Raw genomic sequence first — 19,942 nt, forward strand, 5'->3', positions numbered from 1 at the left:
CCCCATCAATAACGGAAGAGTAGCAATTTCTTCATCCTTGCGCTACATTATCCGTGCAGCAAATCACAAGGTATTTCACAAAAACCTAACACTTTCTTAAATCCATGGGGGTCACAGCCTTTCCAGTCCCACCCAATCAACTTTAGCACTGTAGAAGTGAGAGTCAAAGATAACTTAGGGGGCCCAGCTTCTTCGCCTCTACAAGCTCCCAGAAATCGCAGAAAGTCCTGCCTCCTTGGTTTCACTGAATTTTACCAGATGTAACATCATTTGATAACAGATTAAGTACAAGGTTTGTGTGGCACATGGTAGATTTGCATGAATTTGGGTTTGCAGGACAACAAACTGGGCTCCCATCGCCCCAGAAAGCAACTTTAAGTCATGCCCTAGAACAAGCTAGGTGCGCCTATAACACAGTGCTGAATAACCTTCTAGTCTGCAAAGAGCAAACTCCTAGCAAGAGTTGGGTCAGTGGGTAGGTAAGAATATAGGTACACTGATATTTATGGCACAAGAGCAACACCAAGGCCATACAAGACCACACGCTACTCTTGCTGCAGATGTGAGGGCAACAGTTAGCAGACCAGCAAGCCTATTCCAAAACAGTGAACGTCTTATCGATGAAAATCAGTCCTCCAGCTTTCAACTTAAATTTAATGCTGAACTATTAGTTCATGGTTTGCATCAAGTTCTTGAAGACACAGCATTTAATTAACATGCCATCTTCCTCACCCCCAGTATATTTGCAATGTTCCTCATCCTTTGCTTTAGGAGGGGGGCAGCCATGCAGGAATTTAGGGCAACAAGTTTAAATACTCCGAGCTCAGTGTGATTCAGGGATAAGCGAAAGCGTTGTGCTAGCATTTGGGGCAGGGACTCCTTACCAATGACGTCGTCATCACCCTCCTCTTCGCAGATGACCATTCGCTCCTCGTCGCTGGTCATGTCCTCGCTGGTTGTGCGCTGAGAACGGGAGGCACGGGAGGGGTGCAGGTGCAAGGAGTGCCGTGGGCCTTCGCCTGGGGTTGCAAATGGGGATCCCGAAGGGCCCAGCCCCCCGAACTGCCCCTTCCCACTGACGTACAGAGACTGTCCTGAGCACATCTGGAACAGAATAGTGTCATCTGTTAGAGCCTCGCATCTCCCAGGGCAACAAGGTGATCCTTGATCTGCGACCTGAAGGATTTTGTCAGGTCAGACTTCAGCTGAAAGAAGGAACTGGGTGGCAAAACAACAGCTGAGCCAACAAGGAAGCCCCAGAACTAGTGTAGGCCAGAAAAGGCTATGTGTGGTACCACAATTCCCTTTACAAGCTCCCAAGTCAGGATACGTGTCTGAGCGACACTGCCTTTGCCTTGCATTCTTGCACTTTTTCCTGTCTGTGTGCACATGTGAGCTGGGTTTGCAGCAAGCAATAATCCCTTCTCCTTCCCAAAGCCTCAATTCCCCTGGAATTGATCAGAACCCAGATTCTCCATGACTTCCTACTGCCCCGCCCCTCGCCGCCAGAACCCAAGAGTGTGCCAACGTACCTGGGTGAGCTCCTGCAGCACCTGGCTGTCACGGTCGCTCTCCATCCCATGTACCCCACTGTGGGAGAAGGCCCGGGGGCGCTGTGCGCCAGGCCCAGTCGAGGGCAGGATCCGCTCCCCATGGCCATGGCCGGATCCTATCATGCCTGCCTTGCCCTCTGGCCCCAGCAGCACCTGCATCTCGGAAGGGCCTGGTGGGGAAGCAGAGAGTGGTAAGACAAGAAGGAGAGAGCCTTAAAGCAAGGGGCGGGGGGCAGGGGGAAGAGAGAGATGAAAGGAGCTCACCTCCTGGCACAGCAGCGGTACCCGTCTCAGACATGCTGCGTTCTCGGGTCTCCTTGGAGCATCCCCCTGGCCCCGAGGGCTTCACATCTGAGCTAGACTTTTTCCGATCTTTGTTACACCACTTCCAGTCAGGGTGTGCTTTGAAATGGGCTTCCTTCACCTGGTTTTATTTGCGGGGGGGGGGGGGGGAGTGAGAGAGAGAGAAAAGTTGAGAATAGAGAGAAATGAAGAAAAGATACTTAGGCAACGTACCAGCTACTGAGGGGGAAAAGTGGGAATGGCTGTCACAGACTCCATGCCGCAAAAGCTAAAATTCTGTGAAATGGAGATCTGAATCCCATCTAAAATGAGCAAATTATGCATCATTGCTATACACTGGGGAAAGAAACAAAGCAAGACACCGCATCCATGTTCCCTTTAAAACTTCTGCTTCTGAGATTTTACTAGGTTTCACCTACGAATTTTTCAAGCATATCTTGGCAACCTAAAGGCCAGAGACTTGCTTTTGTAACTACATGAATTTTTTGTAATTACATGAAAGCAGATATTCTTCAGAAACTCAGGTCTGCAACCATACAACCTTGCGTACCTTTCCTGTACTTCTGAAAAGGTTACATACATACAGCCCTGGCTTTCACCACCAGGCCCTGCTTAACAGCATTACTCTTGGGAGACAGAATGCTGGATGAAAGGAGCCACTGATCTAAGCCAAGCATGCTAGCTGCACAATGGGAGGCAACAGATAAGACGCCCGACTCGCTCTCTGTGTTACGCTCCCTAGGAGGCTGTACCTGGAAGGCCAGGTCGTGGTACTTCTGTTTCTCCTTGGGCCCCAGCGCGTACCACCACTCGCCTAGGATCTTGCTGACGGTACGGTTGTCTTGGTTGGGGTGCCGTTGGTGCACCAGGGCCCGGTGTCGCTTGCTGAAGATCATGAAAGCATTCATAGGCCGCCGGATGTGATCTTTTTCTCTCTGCAAAGAAAAGGGGTGTGTGGATGCAAAGAGCACCAAAGCCACCACTAAGCTTATAATTTACCCAGGGTGAACTCTGAATACTGGGGAGCATTCCACAGATGAATGAGGAGAAGGGAGGCTGAGGAATATGAGAGAGAGAAGAGGAGATGGCAGGAAAAGATCCCTCACCTTGTTAGGACTACGCCCATCCTTTTCAGAAGATGAATCTCGGTCTTTGGGCAGAGCGCTCAATGACTGGGTACGACGCTTGCCTGGCAGCAGTGGGAGTTGCATCTCAGAAGATACAACGGACAGGAACCTACAGAAGGAAGTCCAATTTCACCATCTTCTCCAAACTATTCCCAGCGCCGCCACCTGGCCCGGGTCTCCTGACATCCTCCTTCAACTTAACCATGCTCCCCGTTCCCTCTCTGTTTTAGGGTTCTCTCCCAACTGCCTCACGCCGCTCCTTCCAGCAGCACATTCCCTGCTCCACTGTGCTGCGGTCCCACCTCTGTTGTGGACTTATAGCTTGCGCAAGTTGCCCACAGCTATAAAACCGCTGTCTGTCAGGCAGGGTGGGGGAGCTGTGACCTCGCAAGGGTGTTGGAAAGAGAATCGCAACAAAGCACGATGGAGCAGCCCTGGAAGATGGAGCAGCCCCGGAAGGCAGCAGAACTCACGCATCGTCGTGATCGCTCTCTGTCTCGCTGTCCAGGCGCGAGTGCCCTGGGACATCGTCCTCCTGCTGGGCTGGCCCTCCGCTCCCTCCAGGAGTCGCCGCTGATGGCTGGGAAACTGGAGTCGGGCTGTCAGGGTGCGAAGTGTTTGGCCTCCCTGCTTCGGCCCCCGAAGACACGCCGGGGAGTTCATGGGCCACGGCAGCTGATTCTGGAGGTTCTGAAATGGAAAGCCTCGGGTGAGAATGAACAGCCATGCGCTCTTGCGGAGGAGGGCAAGGAGTTGAGCGCATGCCCGGTCCTACCTGCTGGCCTGTCCCATAGCAGGAAGCCTAGGTGGAAATTCTGCACCCGCCCCCTTTCTTCCCCTCGTCCCGCCCTGCGCACTTGCCTTTGTTCTGATTGGATGTAGACGGGTGGCTGACAGGCTGCTGGCCTTCGGTCGGCTGCACGGAGGAATCGGGCTGGCTGGGAGCCAGGAAGGGCACAAGGGAGTGCCATGGGAATACAGCCACAGACCGTGGCTCCACATTTGTCCACACTGGAAGGAACGGGAGAAGAAAGAAAGTGTTGCAACAGTCAGCTCAGACCAGCAAGTAAAATAAAGGGAATAGGAGACTGGGAGTCAGGACTCCAGGGTTGAATCACAGTCCAAGCCTCCCTTCCTCCAGTTCCCTTTCTCTCTCATGCACACCTCTAACAGCCTCATCCCAGTTGCCTTTCCGTCCTCAGTCCTAGCAGCCACAATCTGTGCCATGCCTTATCGCTAGCTTCTAGGTCCCTGGGGGTGGGAGAGATTTTCTCCTTTGCCTGCCAGGAAGCAACAACCCCCCCTCCTCCGCCCTTCCCAGCTGGAAGCCAGGCAAAGGAATTTTACAGCTGCAGGAGGGGAAGGGGAGGGAAGGGGTGAGGGGCCCAGCTCACTCAGACTCCCACGCTTGCTGGGGCAGCCAAGCTACTTGGCTCCATCCCAGCCAGAGGGCTTGAGAGCATCCTCAGGAGCTCAGGCTGCGTGGGGCAAGGGAAGCCAAACGGCGCCCCAGGGTTGTGCCCTCAGGAGAAGAAGGTCCTCCCCACCTAGGAAGAAGTGTCCATAGACATCAGCACTGCCCCCCATTAGAAGATATTCCTTGAAGGTGGAAGTGATCTGCTTGCACTGGCTCTCCCTCCCATCACTTCCTGCTGCCCCTGTATCAGGCTAAGCAAGACTTCCTTCTTGGGGTTCCAAGAAAAGGCTATTATTGCGCAGGGGAGAGAGACCTGAGCTGGCTTGCATGTGTTTGCCTACGCGTGTGCACACACAATCAAATTTGCAGCATCTGTACTTCCTGGTTCTATGGCACCCAAAAAACAAACCGTATATGCAACACCAGTAAGCTGAAAATATTGTGAAAACACCTCTATGGCACGTGGATCCACAGTGTCCACTACAGCTTGACTAAACCAGTGTGACTAAACCAGAGCCTTGCACCACTGCAACAAACCACATCATGTGTTGTTGTTTTTTACAGGAAACAACCCAGGACACATTGCAGGGCTGCCTTGATCAACTTCAGTCATACAGTGGCAGCAGCAGGGCTCTGTTTCAGCATCAAACACACAATTAGTGCCACCTCTACCACCATCCCACAAACAGCCTCTACAAAACACAGCTGACATGCATAACTGGAAAACTACATGCTTATCAGTTGTGCGCAAAGATGCCTCAGGCTTCATTCTGTGGAGTGAGTAGTGTTGATTCTAAACAACAGCACAAACTTAAAGCACAACCTAACATACTTTATGCTACCCTCATCCCTGTGACGCAACTGCTGCTCAGGGTCACCTGCGTTCTTAAGTGCTCAGCACTTCACAAGCAATAACATACCTACCAAAAAACCAATTCATACTTAGTTTTGACTATACTTTGGTGGAATAATACACAGAAGGCCAAAGGTTTGATCCCTGGCATCCCCAGCTAAAAAGGTCAGGTTGGGAAATGCCTCTACCAGATGCCCTGGGGTGCTGCTGCCAGCCAAAGTAGGCAATGCTGAGCCAGATGGACAAATAATCTGTCCTGGTATATAAAGTTTCCCATGTTCCTGCATTGCTCATCATTCCTTTGCAGGCTGGGGGCTTTCAATTTTATTTGGATTTTACTTATGGTTTGGGGTTTTTTTTTAAAAAAAGGATGTACTTGTTTGATAAGAAGAATGCTAAAATCATAATAGAACCGGGGGGGGGGGGGGCTCTGCTTTCCAGAAAGAAAAGGATAGTTCTATTCCCACTGCTAAGCCCCTTTCCCATCATTCCTCTCTCTCTCTTCCTTCCTTTGCATCCCCTGATGGATCAGTCACATCGCTCCTGTGCCTGTGTGTAAAGTTAACTCAATTATTAAAAGCACTCAGCGCATCGTGGTTGGACTGTGCCGGGAAATGCTGGCTCAGTGGCTTCCTGTCCTCCGGCTGGTGACCACATCCCTATGCGGAGGGGGAGGATGAGAAGGGAGGGGGGCAACAGCAGAAGGAAGGGCACGAAATAGTAAGACCATCCCTCCGGTCTCAGCAAAGCAACAAGGCTCTTAAAATGTCACGACTGGAGGCTGCCCCACCCCCACCCAAGTAAAGATTACTGATTTAGCTTCCAAGATTGAAGCCGCTGTCCATCGAGAAAAACTACAACACACGTGATGAAGAAAGTACAGACACAGGGCTCGTCTGAAGCGGCACCATGTGGAATCATGGCATCCCGCGTCCTTTCCTGACCCCCCCCAAGATGCCCCCATCCAACACAGAGAACAGGACAAGAAATCCAGTTTCATAAACCAACCGCAAGCCCACCACCATTCTCTAAGCCTCGATTTCTCATCTACAGAGGTGGAGACAAAGCAAGCAAGTTCACAGAGCTGGCATGGATGCAAGACCTGGCATGCAAATTAAAAGAACTGAAAGCATGAAAACAGCAAAACATGGAATCTTTCTCCAATCACCTTTCCACAGAGGATGCTAATAAAGGGGTGGGGAGGAGAGGGGAGGAGTGCCCATAGGGAGGGGCTTCAGATAAAACAGGGTGCCCAGCTGTAAACTCAGTCAGGGTTGCCACCTTTACCACAGGCTGCTCTGTCTTTTTACTGCATCCAGAAATGCTGGAAAAAACACTGCTGTTCTGTCACTTGCAACATCTCCAACTCCCAAGAAAAAGTTCACCTGGGTGCCAAGCTGCTGTTAGCATAATGGACCAGCAAACACAATATTGCAAATTCAAATATCCAACATATTAAGACAAGGAATAGAAATAGTAGCCACGGAAGGGGGAGAGGGAAACTTCGAATACCATTCCCCATCTGCAGCCAACTGACCTCCTGAACTTAAAAGGGGACTATGTGAATGAAATGGAAATATCAAGGAACCCACGCCACCTTCCATCCTGCAGATTTCACCTCTACAGTCATCTTAGTATGAAATGGAAGACACCCTCAATCTTTTGTGACACAAGAAAGGTTAAAGGTCAGCTTCAGGTCAACTATATCTTCCAAATCACCCCTCTTTCCAGCATGAAGAGAGTACGAGGGAAGACCAAGGCATGTCTCCATACACAAACAAATCCACCTTTCAGAATTACCACTCTGCAACCCAGAATTCACTGACCGAACATGCCTAGCCCCCTGTGCGGCAGAGGGGGCAACGCTGACGGGGGTCTTTCTGTGGAGAACATCCCAAGGCGTGTTGAGCCGTTGTCCTGAGGGCAGGTGGACCACGTGTCTCTCAGCTGCCCAGTCCGGAGAGCATTCTCCCCCTGCCCTTGCCCTGGGGAGGGAGGCGTGGGGGGTGGTCTCTTTAACAGGCCCACTGAAGTCTGCAGCTTTGGGTGCGCGCTGGGTCAGCAAGCCAGTTCCCCTCCACGGCAGAGGGCCGCCTTAGAAAGTCCCATGCGGGGCGAAGGCCAGCTGGATGTCAACAGTCTGAAGGCTCACCACCGCACTGCCGCCCATGTGCAACAGCAGCAGCAGCAGCAGGAGGGGCAACACTCTTCTCCTACGGCCTGCTCTGGTCCTCCTCACAGGCGCAGCAGCGTGTCCGGCAGTCGGCATGGGGTAAGTTAGGAAACATCTTAGGGTGGGGGAGCAGAGGGAGGCGAGGTAGGTAGCCGTGTGGCGGTGGCGTGTGTGTGCGCGCACCCATGTGCCAAGCCGGCTGCTCTGGCAGTGTGTGCAAAAAGAGAGGGGCGTGTGGGTCCAGCAGTGTTGAGAGGAAGGTGCTGGTGGGAGAGAAAGAGAGAGAGGGAAGGAAATACAGGCTGCCTTGAGGTGCAGTTTCTAGAGGTGGGTGTGTGCGAGTATGCAAGGGCACTTTAGCACCTCAGCGATGAAAGCGGGTGGGTAGGAAGGAGAGGGGTTGGAAGGGGGGCGGAGAGAGAGGGCGCCCACACCGCCTGCCCCGATCCACGGCCAGAGGCTTGTCGCCTGGCAGGATTACGGTGTGCGCGCATTGGGAAGGCAGGAAGAGACCGGGGAGGGGGGGAGGGGAGGAGAGGGAGGGGAAGGGGAGAGGTCGCGAGTTGTCCGCCTATTCCCGTCTGCCCGCCTCCCCTTCCTCCTCCTCGCAGCCACTGTCGGCGACAGGCGGGCGGTTGCTTGTCGCGGAGCGTCTTGACGGAGACGGAGGGAGGAGGCTGTCGCTGCTGCTGCTCCGCCTGTCGCGCCGTCCCCTCCGGTTGTAACGTTGTAACCAAACACCATTCACTGCCTGCCCGCCTCCTCCTCCCTCTCCCGGCCGCTCCGGGCTACGAACAGGGGCGGCCCCCTCGCCCGAACCGCCCTCCTCTCGCTCTCCTCGCCCGCTCCCTCCTTCTTCTTCTCCTCACTCGCTCGCTCGCTCGCTCTCCCTCACACACACTCACACAGACTGCCGTCGTCACGCATGCCCAATTAGCCCCCGCCGCGCCATTGGCTGCCGCCGCGCTGGGTCATTCACATGCAAATGAGCACCCCTCCCTGCCGCACGCACCGCGGCCGCCCATTGGCCGCCCCTGGAATGTCAGTCATATGCAAATCCGCGAGCCGCCGCGAGGGTGGCGGTGGGGGTGAAGGAACGGATCGCGGGGCGGGAGAAAGAGAGAGAGAGAGGTGGGGGGTGAGAGGGATTCCCATTGGCCGTGGTTTACTACCAGTCGCCTTCTCCTCCTCTTCTCCCGCCTCCCGCGGCTCCCACCCCCCCCGTCTTCTCTCTTGTACTCTACCGCCGCCTCAGGCCCACCCGTCGGAACCCAGGGAGAGAGGGAGAGACCACGCCCGGGGAGAGGGGGGGAGCGGAGGAGAGAAAAAGGGAGGCGAAGTGAGGGGAGAGGGGGCAAGAAAGGCGTGATAAGGGGGGCAGAGGAAGGATGGGGGCGGGGGGGGGGCGCGAGGTGGGAAAATCCTGGGGGCGGAGGGGGATGGAAAAGAGTGGGGGCAAAGGGTGGAGGGGTGGAGGCAAAGGGGGAATTGAGAGTAGGGGGCATAGGGAGGAAGGGTGGGGGAAATAAGGGTGGGGGCTTAGGGGGAAGCGGGGTAAAAGGAAGAGCAATAAAAGGGAAGATGGGGGGGCAAGGATGGGCAGGAAGTAGTGACGGGGCCAACCAGGTCAAGAGTAAGAAAAAAGAGGAAACAAATAGGGCTAATGCAATTTTGTTTTGTTTTTAAGACAAAGCAAAGTAGGGAGGGGGTATTAAGGAAAGCTGTGCAAGATTTGTGGTGTTTGGATCCCCCCCCCCCGCTTATTGACTTAGCGCACAACGGTCTAGGACCTGGGTTCAAATCCTTGCTCAAGAGGTGAAGCTGCCTTGGCGTGACCTTGGACCAGTCACCACCTCTGAGCTTGGGCTTGTGGGGATTAAATGAAGGATGTGGGGAGGGGGGAGAGAGAGAGAACCAGGTACTGTACCCTGATCTCCTTGGGGAGAAAGGTAGAGTGTAAATGCAGTGCATACATGATACACCCCATATGCCCCTTCCCCACCCACTTTGTGCCCATGTGGGCCCCCACTTGGATCGTGCTCATTCCTGTGGCCACACATGCCCTGGCAGATGCCTGTGAGGGGGCACCACATCGAACAGACGCAAAGGCATGGACACACACATACACACCAGCATACCCTTGATAAGGCGCATGCCTGGCTAGCTATACGCATGGACAGACCCACACGTGGGATTAAGTGCATCCTTGTGTAACATCTGAATGGGGCACATGGGCGCGAGCCCAGTTAAGCATGCAGGCTGATGGAGGACCTTTTAAGATGGGTGCATCACCGTCATGCTCCGAGATACATACATGTCCGTACATTAAAGTCCCTCCTATCATACTACTCACACATATGCACTGAAGCTGCTTCTGCTGGCAGGCAGCCCAGTGTGGCTGGGGATTAAGAGCTTGCAGCACAGACGCATTCCTGGGATAATCTATCCTCCCTAGGGCAGGGTGGCGGGGAAAAAGGAGTGTGGGCGAGGGGGGGCAGAGAGGCAGTGAACCCCGAGTGTCGTGCACTCCAGGGCACCCCCCTCCGTGCCGCCTCCTTCCACAGAGCTGCCTCCGCTTGCCTCCCTATGACTCACACTCGCCTCCTCCCTTAGCCCCTTCCTGTCCCTGAGTACCACAGCCCCTTCCCCCGCAAGACTGACTCAATGCTGCCTCTGCTCACAGCTGGGGGTGGGTGGGTTGTAGCCAGCCTCTTTCCCCCAGCAGGCAGCCAATAGGCTATGAGGTGAAGTAAGGAGACACGTAGGAACTCCCCCCCCCCCATCACAGACACACAGACACACCAATACACAAGCACACACACACTAGATCTGGGCACAAGGCCAGGCCTGGGCGAGGATCCCATTGTTGAGGGAGTTGGGGGGGGGGTGAGAAGGAGAGGACACAAACACACCACTCCCGGCACGCACTGCCTTACGCCAAGGGCGGGGTGGAAGGGAAGACTGACCATGACGTTGGGGCGGGGGGGGGGGAGAAAAAAAAAACAATTGCACAGAAAAAGCGCCACCCACGCTCACTCTTCAATGCTCACTCTGCAATGCACATCGACTCACATGCAGAGAACTCATAGGAGCCTAGCCTTCCTCATGCTTCTGCCCCGACACAGCCACGCATGCTGCATGCAGACCCGCTGCCTCACAGGAGCCCACAGAACTTTTTTCCTGCAAACTCTGCAGCCCAAGGGCAACACACACACCGCCTTCTCTCTCTCGCCAGCAAGCGCATTTTATGTCTGCTGAGTGCAAAGGACAGAAGGTAGCACAGAGGGAGGAAAACATATTCGCAGAACAGGAGGCACATGACACTCAAAACCCAGATATACCTCTCTCGGGTGAACGACAGAAATCAAAGCTGTATCTTAAGTTCCTTACTTCAAGGTGGCTTAAAGGGAGGGGCGACTTACAGCGCACCATCCTGTCCGTCTAAAAGGAATGCAGAGGGCCTCCAGATTAAATGGACCTAAGAGTTGGCCACCAAATCCCAGACGATCCATAGTTCCTCCAAGGAGTTCAGGGCCACATAAAGGGATCTGTCCCAGAACGCTGAGCCTTTCTCACCTGCATACTGCAAGCAAGCAACATTAGAAGTTTCACTGGTGTGTGTGTGTCTTGCTTCTTCAGTGCCCACACTCACTCTCTGTAGAGAAATACATTCTCTCACATGCAAAAGCTCATGTTCGGTGAGGACACAGGAACACACTGCTAGAAATGAAGGCCTCCTTTTTTCACGGGAAGATGAGGAATCATAGAGCTGGAAGGGACCCTGTGGGTCAACTGTTCCAACTCCCTGCAAAACAGGAATCTCAACTAATGCATCCATGGCAGATGGCCATCCAACCTCTGCTTAAAAACCTCAAATCAAGGAGTCCACCATCTCCAGAGGGAGACGGGCTCAACTGGGATTGTCCACCTCTTTCAAGGCGAATATGCTTCTGGCTTAATTCCTGTCCTGCCCTGACTGAGGCTAAGCCGTCACTCAATGTGGTCATCCCATAGCCGGGCTAAACCACTTCAGGCCTAAAGATGTGCATGACTCAATGCTCTCCCATACAAAAAGCATGCATTCCACATAGAAAACTGAGCATGGGGGTGGAGGTGAGGTGAGAGCCTTACTCCTCAACATGCTAGTAAACAGCATGGAGGCATATTGATCACAGTTACCGTAAGTGGAAGATTATTCAATCATCTGAGTCACTGCCTGAGTTGAAAACGGTACAACTCGGACACAGGTTAACCACCCCCAGTGACCACTAGCCATTAAACGTTTGTCGACCTAGTACTGTGTTGATACAAATACAACACCAGTCACTGTAGGGGAAAAGCTGCGTTCTTGTGCAGACATGCAAAGCTGCGAAGAGGGCAACCGCAGATGCCTGCTGCCATCTGTTCCCATCTGGATTTCCCACACAGCAGTAGGCTGTGTGCACACTCTGGCCTCTGCTGCATGGGGAGTTTTGCATCCTGGCTGTAGCAGGGTGTGTTATACAACTGGCTTGCTGGCGTGCTTTCGGCACTGTCCTCTGTCAGGAGCACAATCATTTACCATACTAATATCCTGGCACTTTCCAGGGTGTAGGGAACATCCGGAATTGTGTAAGAGCAAGTATTCAGTGTTGGAACTAGGTACACGCTGCATTACATAATAGGGAGAAAGACACACATCACACCTTATACAACAACCCAGGGCATCAGAGTTCCACTAATGTCTGATGCAGTGGAAGAGGAAAAGGAGACCTGTGTTCTGAAACTCTCATGCTATGAGACCCACAGCCTGGCCTGATATAAGACAGCTTCCTATTCATCCATCTCTCCAAGTATTAACCACTCTGACTGGCAATGACTCTCTAGGGTTTGGGGGCAGGGGGTCTTTCCCATAACCTGCTGCTACCTGATCCATGTTATTTTACCTGAGAATGTCAGTGGTTGCACCAAATACCTTCTTAGGTACAAAGCATGTTCTCCGGCACTGAGCTAAGGTTGGTCCTACTCCAAACATTGCAGAGAGCTGCATCAGACAGCCATAGCCTGTTGCACGTCTAATGCATGTCAGAGCCCACACCCTTCCCAGCCATGCTTTGCACGTTTATCATGGTGAGCACTGGTGGATCCAGGCTGGCGAATAAAGCGTGAAAAGCCTCTTGGACTCACATTGCAAGAACATCCGGGGGGTTGGCCAGTGTGGTATAGTGGTTAGAGCAGGGTTTCCCAAACTTGGGACTCAAGCTGTTTTTGGACTACCGTTCCCATCATCCCTGACTACTGGGTCCTGCTAGCTAAGGAAGATGGGAGTTGTAGTCCAAAACAAGCTGGGTTAGAGAGTCCCAGGGCTAGGGCCTGAGAGACCAAGTTCAAATCCCCACACAGCCATGAAGCTCATTGGGTGACCTTTGGCCAGTTACTGTCTTCCAGCCTAGCCTACCTTACAGGAAAAGATGTATGCCCCCTTGAGCAAAGATGGGATATAAAATAAACTAACTTGTTGCAGCCAAAAAAAACCAACCCCAAACCCCAAAAATGTCTGACAGCCCTTTAAACACTAATGAATCTACTGTGGTATAAGCTTTCATGGATTACTGCATACAGTGGACTCTAGTCCACGAAAGGTCATACAGTGGTACCTCAGGTTACATACGCTTCAGGTTACAGACTCTGCTAACCCAGAAATAGTGCTTCAGGTTAAGAACTTTGCTTCAGGTTGAGAACAGAAATCGTGCTCCAGCGGCACGGCGGCAGCGGGAGGCCCCATTAGCTAAAGTGGTGCTTCAGGTTAAGAACAGTTTCAGGTTAAGTACAGACCTGAATTAAGTACTTAACCCGAGGTACCACTGTACTCTAATAAATGGGTTAGTGTTTAAGATGCCACAGGATCGTTTTGTAGTTTCCCTCCCACATGCAAGTCTGCCAAGCTTGATCGCTTTCCACAGAATGATGGTTTCCTTTTATAAAAGCACAAGACAGGTGTGGAACGCCAGCTTGCAAGCATGAAATTCGCACTTTCAGAGGAAGTGCGAACGTATCCCGAGGTTTGCTCAAGCGACACCATGGCTGCGCCACGGGGAAATACGTGCACGGTGCAACTGCAGAACACACGTGTGCATGCGATGGACATGCCCGTGCACACAATTGCGCAAGCACACCCACGCTCAGTGCGAGTACACAAACAAACCCATCGCATGTGAGGGTGTGGGAGTTAGGGAGCTGGCACTACTGCAGTACGCACAAAATGCACCTAAGCCCCAAGCCATATGCACAAATGTACAACTCCCCTAAATCTGGATCTGGTCTCTCCCGTTGCTGATAAAAATAGAGATGGGGCTCCGGGCGAGCAGCAGGGAGATGGTAGCCTTGGTTACCAGTTGCCGAGAGACAGCAAACTGCAGTTGTGATGCTGCAGGGAGATGGAGCCAGTGCCTTGGGAATGGGAGAAGCACATGCCACGCTCTCCCTTACCTCGCATGCTCTAGCCCTCACCTCTGTCCCAGGTGCGCTCTTCCCTTCATATGTCCTAGCACCCCAGAGCAGGATGTGCACAGACCCAAGCAACCATGAGCCACAGTGTCCTGGACACACAGAGCTCCAGAACCTGCCTGTCACCACTGCCAAAATGAGGACCCCAGAGAGCAAACCTCAAATGTAACCGCCTGATCTCAAGTCCCTGAAGAGTGTGTCTAGTTGGGTGCAGAAACCTGGCAAAGCACAAGCATGCATTCTTATCCACCCCAAAAGGTCTCTCCCAGGAGTGAAAGGGATGGACTCAGAGGCAGTGTTTGAAATTAGCCAGGTGCCAGGCGCATTTTGTGCCTGCCTTTTGACCACCTGCAACCAAGTGAAGGTGCCTGGGTCCCAGGATGGCGCCTGAGATCTCCACCCTCTGGGGATCGATCATTGGATCTGAACTGTTTTCATCCACTAATACCCCACCCAGTTATATTTCATCTGCACAATCGGAATGAATTTCTGGAAACCAATAGGTTTTTTTCTATGCAGCCCGAGTAGGAGCAGTTGCCATTAAGAGAAAGAGGTTGGAATAAGCCAATATTCATGTGGACCGTTCTTGGAGCAAGGGACTTTTCTTCTTTAAGTTCTCAAAGCTTTTAACTTAGCTCGTCTGAACCAGTCAGATGAGAATAAATCACAGTCAGTCCATCATCTGGAAAAAAATGACTTTAGAGCCATCTTGCCCAAAAATGGCAACTAGACGTTCCCTTTTGGCGAGAGCAACCTTGGTTTAATGAGCCATTTGGCGTCTAGCTTACATATCTGAGTTTCTAACACTGCTCAGAGGTACCCAGTGGTATGGCGTTTGGATCTCACATTATGATTTTGGTGACAGCAGCCACCAGGGGGAGAAAAGAGGCTTCTTATTGTACAGAACAGTGGCTGGGGTGGGGGGCAAACTGCAGTCAGCCAGCCGTTCCGTGTATGTTCCTCTTTCTCCACTCACTCATGCAAGCATCATGTGATGCTCCAGCAGTCTTGCACATGGACGATACACAAAACACAGACTGGTGTGCAACGGGTCGTTCCTATGGGTACCGACAGTTATATTAAGGGCAAATCCAAGTGAGAAGTCTTGTCCACACATGGATGGATGGGCAAACGTACCACAACACCTGGACACGTGTTCAGCCATGTCACAAACTGTATCTACCTGCATGTGGGAATGAGTCCAATGTCTAATAAAGAAAAGTCATGGTCTCTTGGCTGCGGCAAATGCTTCAACCCAGGTGTCTCAGGGTCAAGAACGGGATGGTGCAGCAGGCATGACTTGCTGCAGTGAAGTAATCAGGGGGTGGGTGCGGGGTCACAGCACTGGGTCTCCCAGTCTGCACACATTCTCCCAGTCTCCCACATTCTGCACACTAAAGCCCCATCTGCACTACCTATTTAAAGCAGCATCATTCTGGGAACTGTAGCTCTGTGAGGGGAATTGGGGTCTCCTAACCACCTTCAGTAAGGGACGCAGGTGGCGCTGTGAGTTAAACCACAGAGCCTAGGACTTGCCGATCAGAATGTTGGCAGTTCGAATCCCCGCAGCGGGGTGAGTGCTCGGTCCCTGCTCCTGCCAACCTAGCAGTTCAAAAGCACGTCAAAGTGCAAGTAGATAAATAGGTACCGCTCTGGCGGGAAGGTAAATGGTGTTTCCATGCGCTGCTCTGGTTCACCAGAAGTGGCTTAGTTATGCTGACCTCATGACCCGGAAGCTGTACGCCGGCTCCCTTGGTCAATAAAGCGAGATGAGCGCTGCAACCCCAGAGTCGGCCACGACTGGACCTAATGGTCAGGGGTCCCTTCACCTTTTAACCACCTTCAATACCCTAAATAAACTACAGCTCCCAGGATTCTTTGGGGGAAGCCATAAAATCTTAGAGCTGGAAGGGACCCATGGGCAGGATTCAAAACTTTCATCAGCACAAGCAGCTTCTGAGCTCTGGGTGCAGTACTGAGCCTAAGATTTGAGATTAAAACTGCAGAAAGAAAGGAAAGGGGGACCTTTTTCTGCCTCCCCATTTCCAGCTACTCTCTGAAGACTGGAGAAGAGACCCTCTTAAGAATATTAGGGGGGTGGGCAGGAGAAGGACTGGACTGGGTGAAAAATGAGCATAATATTTTAGCTGCAGTTCCTTCATTTTCAGCTTTCTATTTTTGTTATTAAAAAAAGCACGCCTAGACATTTCATTGTTGCGGCCATAACCTAGGCTGAAGGTGCCATTTAGCTCCTGGATTTCATATCTCAGTTTCTAACACTGCCCACGGGTTATCAAACCCAGCCCCTTGCAAGGCAGGAATCTCAACCAGATCATGCATAACAGATGGCCATCCGACCTCTGCTTAAAAACCTCCAAATAAGGGGAGTCCACCGCCTCTTGTGGGAGTCTGTTCCACTGCCCAACAGCTCTGTCAGAACGTTTTTGAGAATGTTTAGTCAGAATTTCCTTTCTTGTACGGTTGCCATATTTCAAAAAGTGAAAATCCGGAAACAAAAGCAATTGACATTTTTTAATCTACTTTTAAGGGAAATCCAAGGCAAAAATGACACTGCTGGCATGGGCTGCCATATGTCCAGATTTTCCCGGACATTTTGCCACTTTCCGCCGGGACATTGCTTCTGACTGCAGTATTCCGGGTATGTCAGGGAAATTTCGGACGTATGGCAACCCTAAAGTTTCTTGTAACTTGAAGCCACTGCCTCAAGTCCTACCATCAAGAGCAGGAGAAAACAAGCATGCTCCCTATTCCATTTGACAGCCTTTAAGATGCTATCATATCTCCTCTCTGTCTCCTCCTTCCAGGCTAAACATACCCAGCTCCTTCAAGCACTCCTCATAAGGCTTAGTTTCCAGACCCCTGATCATCTTGGTTGCCTTCCTCTGCACATGTTCCACCTTGTCAACATACTTCTTAAATTGTGGAGCCCAGAACGGGACACAGTATTCCAAGTGTGGTCTGACTAAGGCAGAATAAAAAGGTAAAGGGACCCCTGACCATTAGGTCCAGTCATGAGCGACTCTGGGGTTGTGGTGCTCATCTCGCTTTATTGGCCGAGGGAGCCGGCGTAGAGCTTCCGAGTCATGTGGCCAGCATGACTAAGCCACTTCTGGCGAAACCAGAGCAGCGCCTGGAAATGCCGTTTACCTTCCTACCGGAGCGGTACCTATTTATCTACTTACACTTTGTGCTTTCGAACTGCTAGGTTGGCAGGAGCAGGGACCGAGCAATGGGAGCTCACCCCATCGTGGGGATTTGAACCGCCGACCTTCTGATTGGCAAGTCCTAGGCTCTGTGGTTTAACCCACAGTGCCACCCGCATCCCTCAAGGCAAAATAGAGTGGTTCTATTACTTCCCTTGATCTGGACACTATACTTCTGTTGATACAGCCTAGAACAGCGTTAGCTTTTTTTGCTGCTGCATCACACTGTTGACTCATGTTCAGCTTGTGGACCACCAAGACCCCTAGATCCTTTTCACGTGTATTGCATTAAGTCAGGTGTCCCCTATTCTATATTTGTGCACCTGGTTCTTCCTACCTAAGGGCAGAACCTTGCATTTGCCCCCACTGAAATTCATTTTCTTAGCTTGCGGCCAGTTCTCCAAACTGTTAAGGTCATTTTGAATTCTGATTTTGTCTTCTGCGGCATTAGTAACCCCTCCCAGTTTGGTGTCACCTGCAAATCTGATGAGCATCCCCTCAATTCCTTCATCCAAGTCATTTATAAAGATGTTGAACAACAACAGGCCTAGGATTGCTTAAAGTTGTTTAAATGATTGTTTAAAGTTGCATGGCACTTTTTGAAATGCGTAGCAGGGCTGGGCAATATATCGTTGTCCCATCCAAAACCGGTTTGAAGTCCATATTGTGCTATTGGTCTGGTAATTTTTGACCTGGCAATATATTGCAAATTGTTATTTGTATGTGTGAGCTATGCAAAAATCACAATGTGGGGGAACCCATGAAGCCAGCCAAGGCCTCTACATAGGTCCGTCCTCATTTCAGACATTGTGATATATTGGTATATCACCATGTTTAATTGGCAATATATTGTGATGTAGAAAACCAGATATCGCCCAGCCCTAATGCATAGTGCAGATGGAACCCTTCCTACAAATTCTAAAGCGCTTTGCTATCAATAAGATCAAGTTCTAAAATGCCAACACTTCTGAGTATCTGTGTTGATTGGTATTAATCCAGCATGTCTATGCTGGATGATCTACACAGCAGTCTTAAAAGCACCCCCTCAAAAATTGCTAGCCCACCTAGGATTGCCTTATTGTTATATCCTGCTCCAAGACCAACCAATACAGGGTGGGGGTTAGGAATATTTTAATAAATAGCCTCCTAACACATACCTCAGTCAGTAGTGGTACACAGCTGGCCTAAAAGGAAAATGGGGGCGGGGGGAGAATAGAAGCAACTCCCTTCCGGTTTACAAGCTTCCCTGTCCGGAGACAATTTCTATTCACCATACATGAGTAGATATTTAACCCTAACCCAGACCGGGGGGGGGGGATATTACCCCAGTGGTGCACTTTTAATTACAGAGTTTACACAGAAGTAGGCTGACAGCAAGGGATTCGGGTTTCCTAGGGAAACCTGAACCAGAAATTCTTCCTTTGCATCAGGAAAAATTCAGTTCGCATCAGGAAATTTTCTTATGCCCCGGAGAGCAACCTAACTGAGCATGTTCGTTTTACCTATATTTAGTAAGCAAAGCTAAACCGGTTGGAAACTGCCGCGCTCGCCTAGCATTGTATTTGGGAACCAGCATCTCTCCGGTGTTGCTAATGCGCTTATGAAACAGAAAATTCTGCGTGGGGAAATAAAAGCGCTTTAAAATGGCACGTTGGAGCCAACCGGGTTCTCCCTTAGAGTGGACCCACTGAAAATGGGCCCCAAGGTAGTCACGGAATCAGAGCTGGAAGGAATCCCAAGAGCCATTTAGTTCAACATCTTACAACACAGGACTCACAGCTAAAGCATCCCTGACAGATGGCCGTCTAACCTATGCTCAAAAACCTCCAGTGAAGGAGAGTCCACAACTGTTCAACTGTCAAACAGCTGTTAGCAAGAGAAAGTTCTTCCTAATGTTTAGTCGGGATCTCCTTTTTTGTAATTTGAATCCAGAAAGCAAGCTAGTCATGGTCATCCAATTCAATGAGTCTTCTCTTGAGCATGATTGACATTCAGTACAGCCCGTTCCATTTTGGAAAATTTTCCGCCCCACATTATTTGCCTACCACATAGTCCTTCCAAGATATTACTGTGCTGGTAGCAAACAATATCCCCAAAGTTCGCCCACTTACCATTTGCAGTTCTCTTTAAGAAAGTTTCAGACATGTCTATGTCTTACACACATATATGTACACATTCCAAAGAAACACAACCGACTTTTGCATTAGGGGTTTTTCCTTATTCTCTCAAAAAATGTAACTTGGTGGGGTAAAAGACTTCCGAGAGAAAGTGGCAGACCTAAAAGCCTTCAAGGTGGTCTTTAACTCTCCCAGCCATTAATCATATGTCACACAGCTCTTGGCATCATCTAAGCAGGTTAAAAACAAGTTGATTTCAAACTGATCAAAACTAGCACTTAGCCAAACTGGTCGGTTGGCTGGTTGGTTGGTTGGTTAGTTATTTAGTTAGCTATCCAACCTTTTCCTTAGAACAAAGACTCATGGTGGCTCACAAAAAAAATTAAACTGGACTTGGTAGCGTGAGACTCTTAATCTCAAAGACGTGAGTTCGAGTCCCACCGTTGGGCAAAAGATTCCTGCATTGCAGAGGGTTGGACTAGGTTATCCTTGTGGTCCCTTCTATAATTCTGAGTTTAGGCTCCTGCTCCCAGCCTACATTAAAACCCGATTGCTGTTTTGATGTGGACAAGACTAGGGCAACTTCTTTAGGCAGATCCAAGCCAGGAAAGCAGTGCCAGTTCTAAAAATCCAAGGCTCCTTTCAGTGACTTAGGAACTGAAGAGCAGCCCTCCTGGATCAGGCCAAAG

At 51.0% G+C, this 19,942-nt stretch overlaps 1 protein-coding gene across 3 annotated transcripts in view; it reads right to left on the reverse strand.

The window, feature by feature from the left end:
* Window positions 1-19,942, reverse strand: part of CIC (capicua transcriptional repressor) — a 45,950-nt gene that overhangs the window by 14,956 nt on the left and 11,052 nt on the right. For all 3 annotated transcript variants that reach the window (XM_081921876.1, XM_081921874.1, XM_081921875.1), the window contains exons 3-9: window positions 3,845-3,994; window positions 3,457-3,673; window positions 2,963-3,092; window positions 2,609-2,791; window positions 1,818-1,977; window positions 1,533-1,723; window positions 885-1,104 (exon numbers count right to left, since the gene is read on the reverse strand). In XM_081921876.1, the coding sequence (XP_081778002.1) occupies window positions 885-1,104; window positions 1,533-1,723; window positions 1,818-1,977; window positions 2,609-2,791; window positions 2,963-3,092; window positions 3,457-3,673; window positions 3,845-3,994 (1,251 nt within the window). The remainder of the gene's footprint in view (window positions 1-884; window positions 1,105-1,532; window positions 1,724-1,817; window positions 1,978-2,608; window positions 2,792-2,962; window positions 3,093-3,456; window positions 3,674-3,844; window positions 3,995-19,942) is intronic.

The sequence above is a fragment of the Podarcis melisellensis genome, assembly GCF_964234715.1.
Source record: "Podarcis melisellensis genome assembly, chromosome: 8".
Classification (NCBI taxonomy): domain Eukaryota; kingdom Metazoa; phylum Chordata; class Lepidosauria; order Squamata; family Lacertidae; genus Podarcis; species Podarcis melisellensis.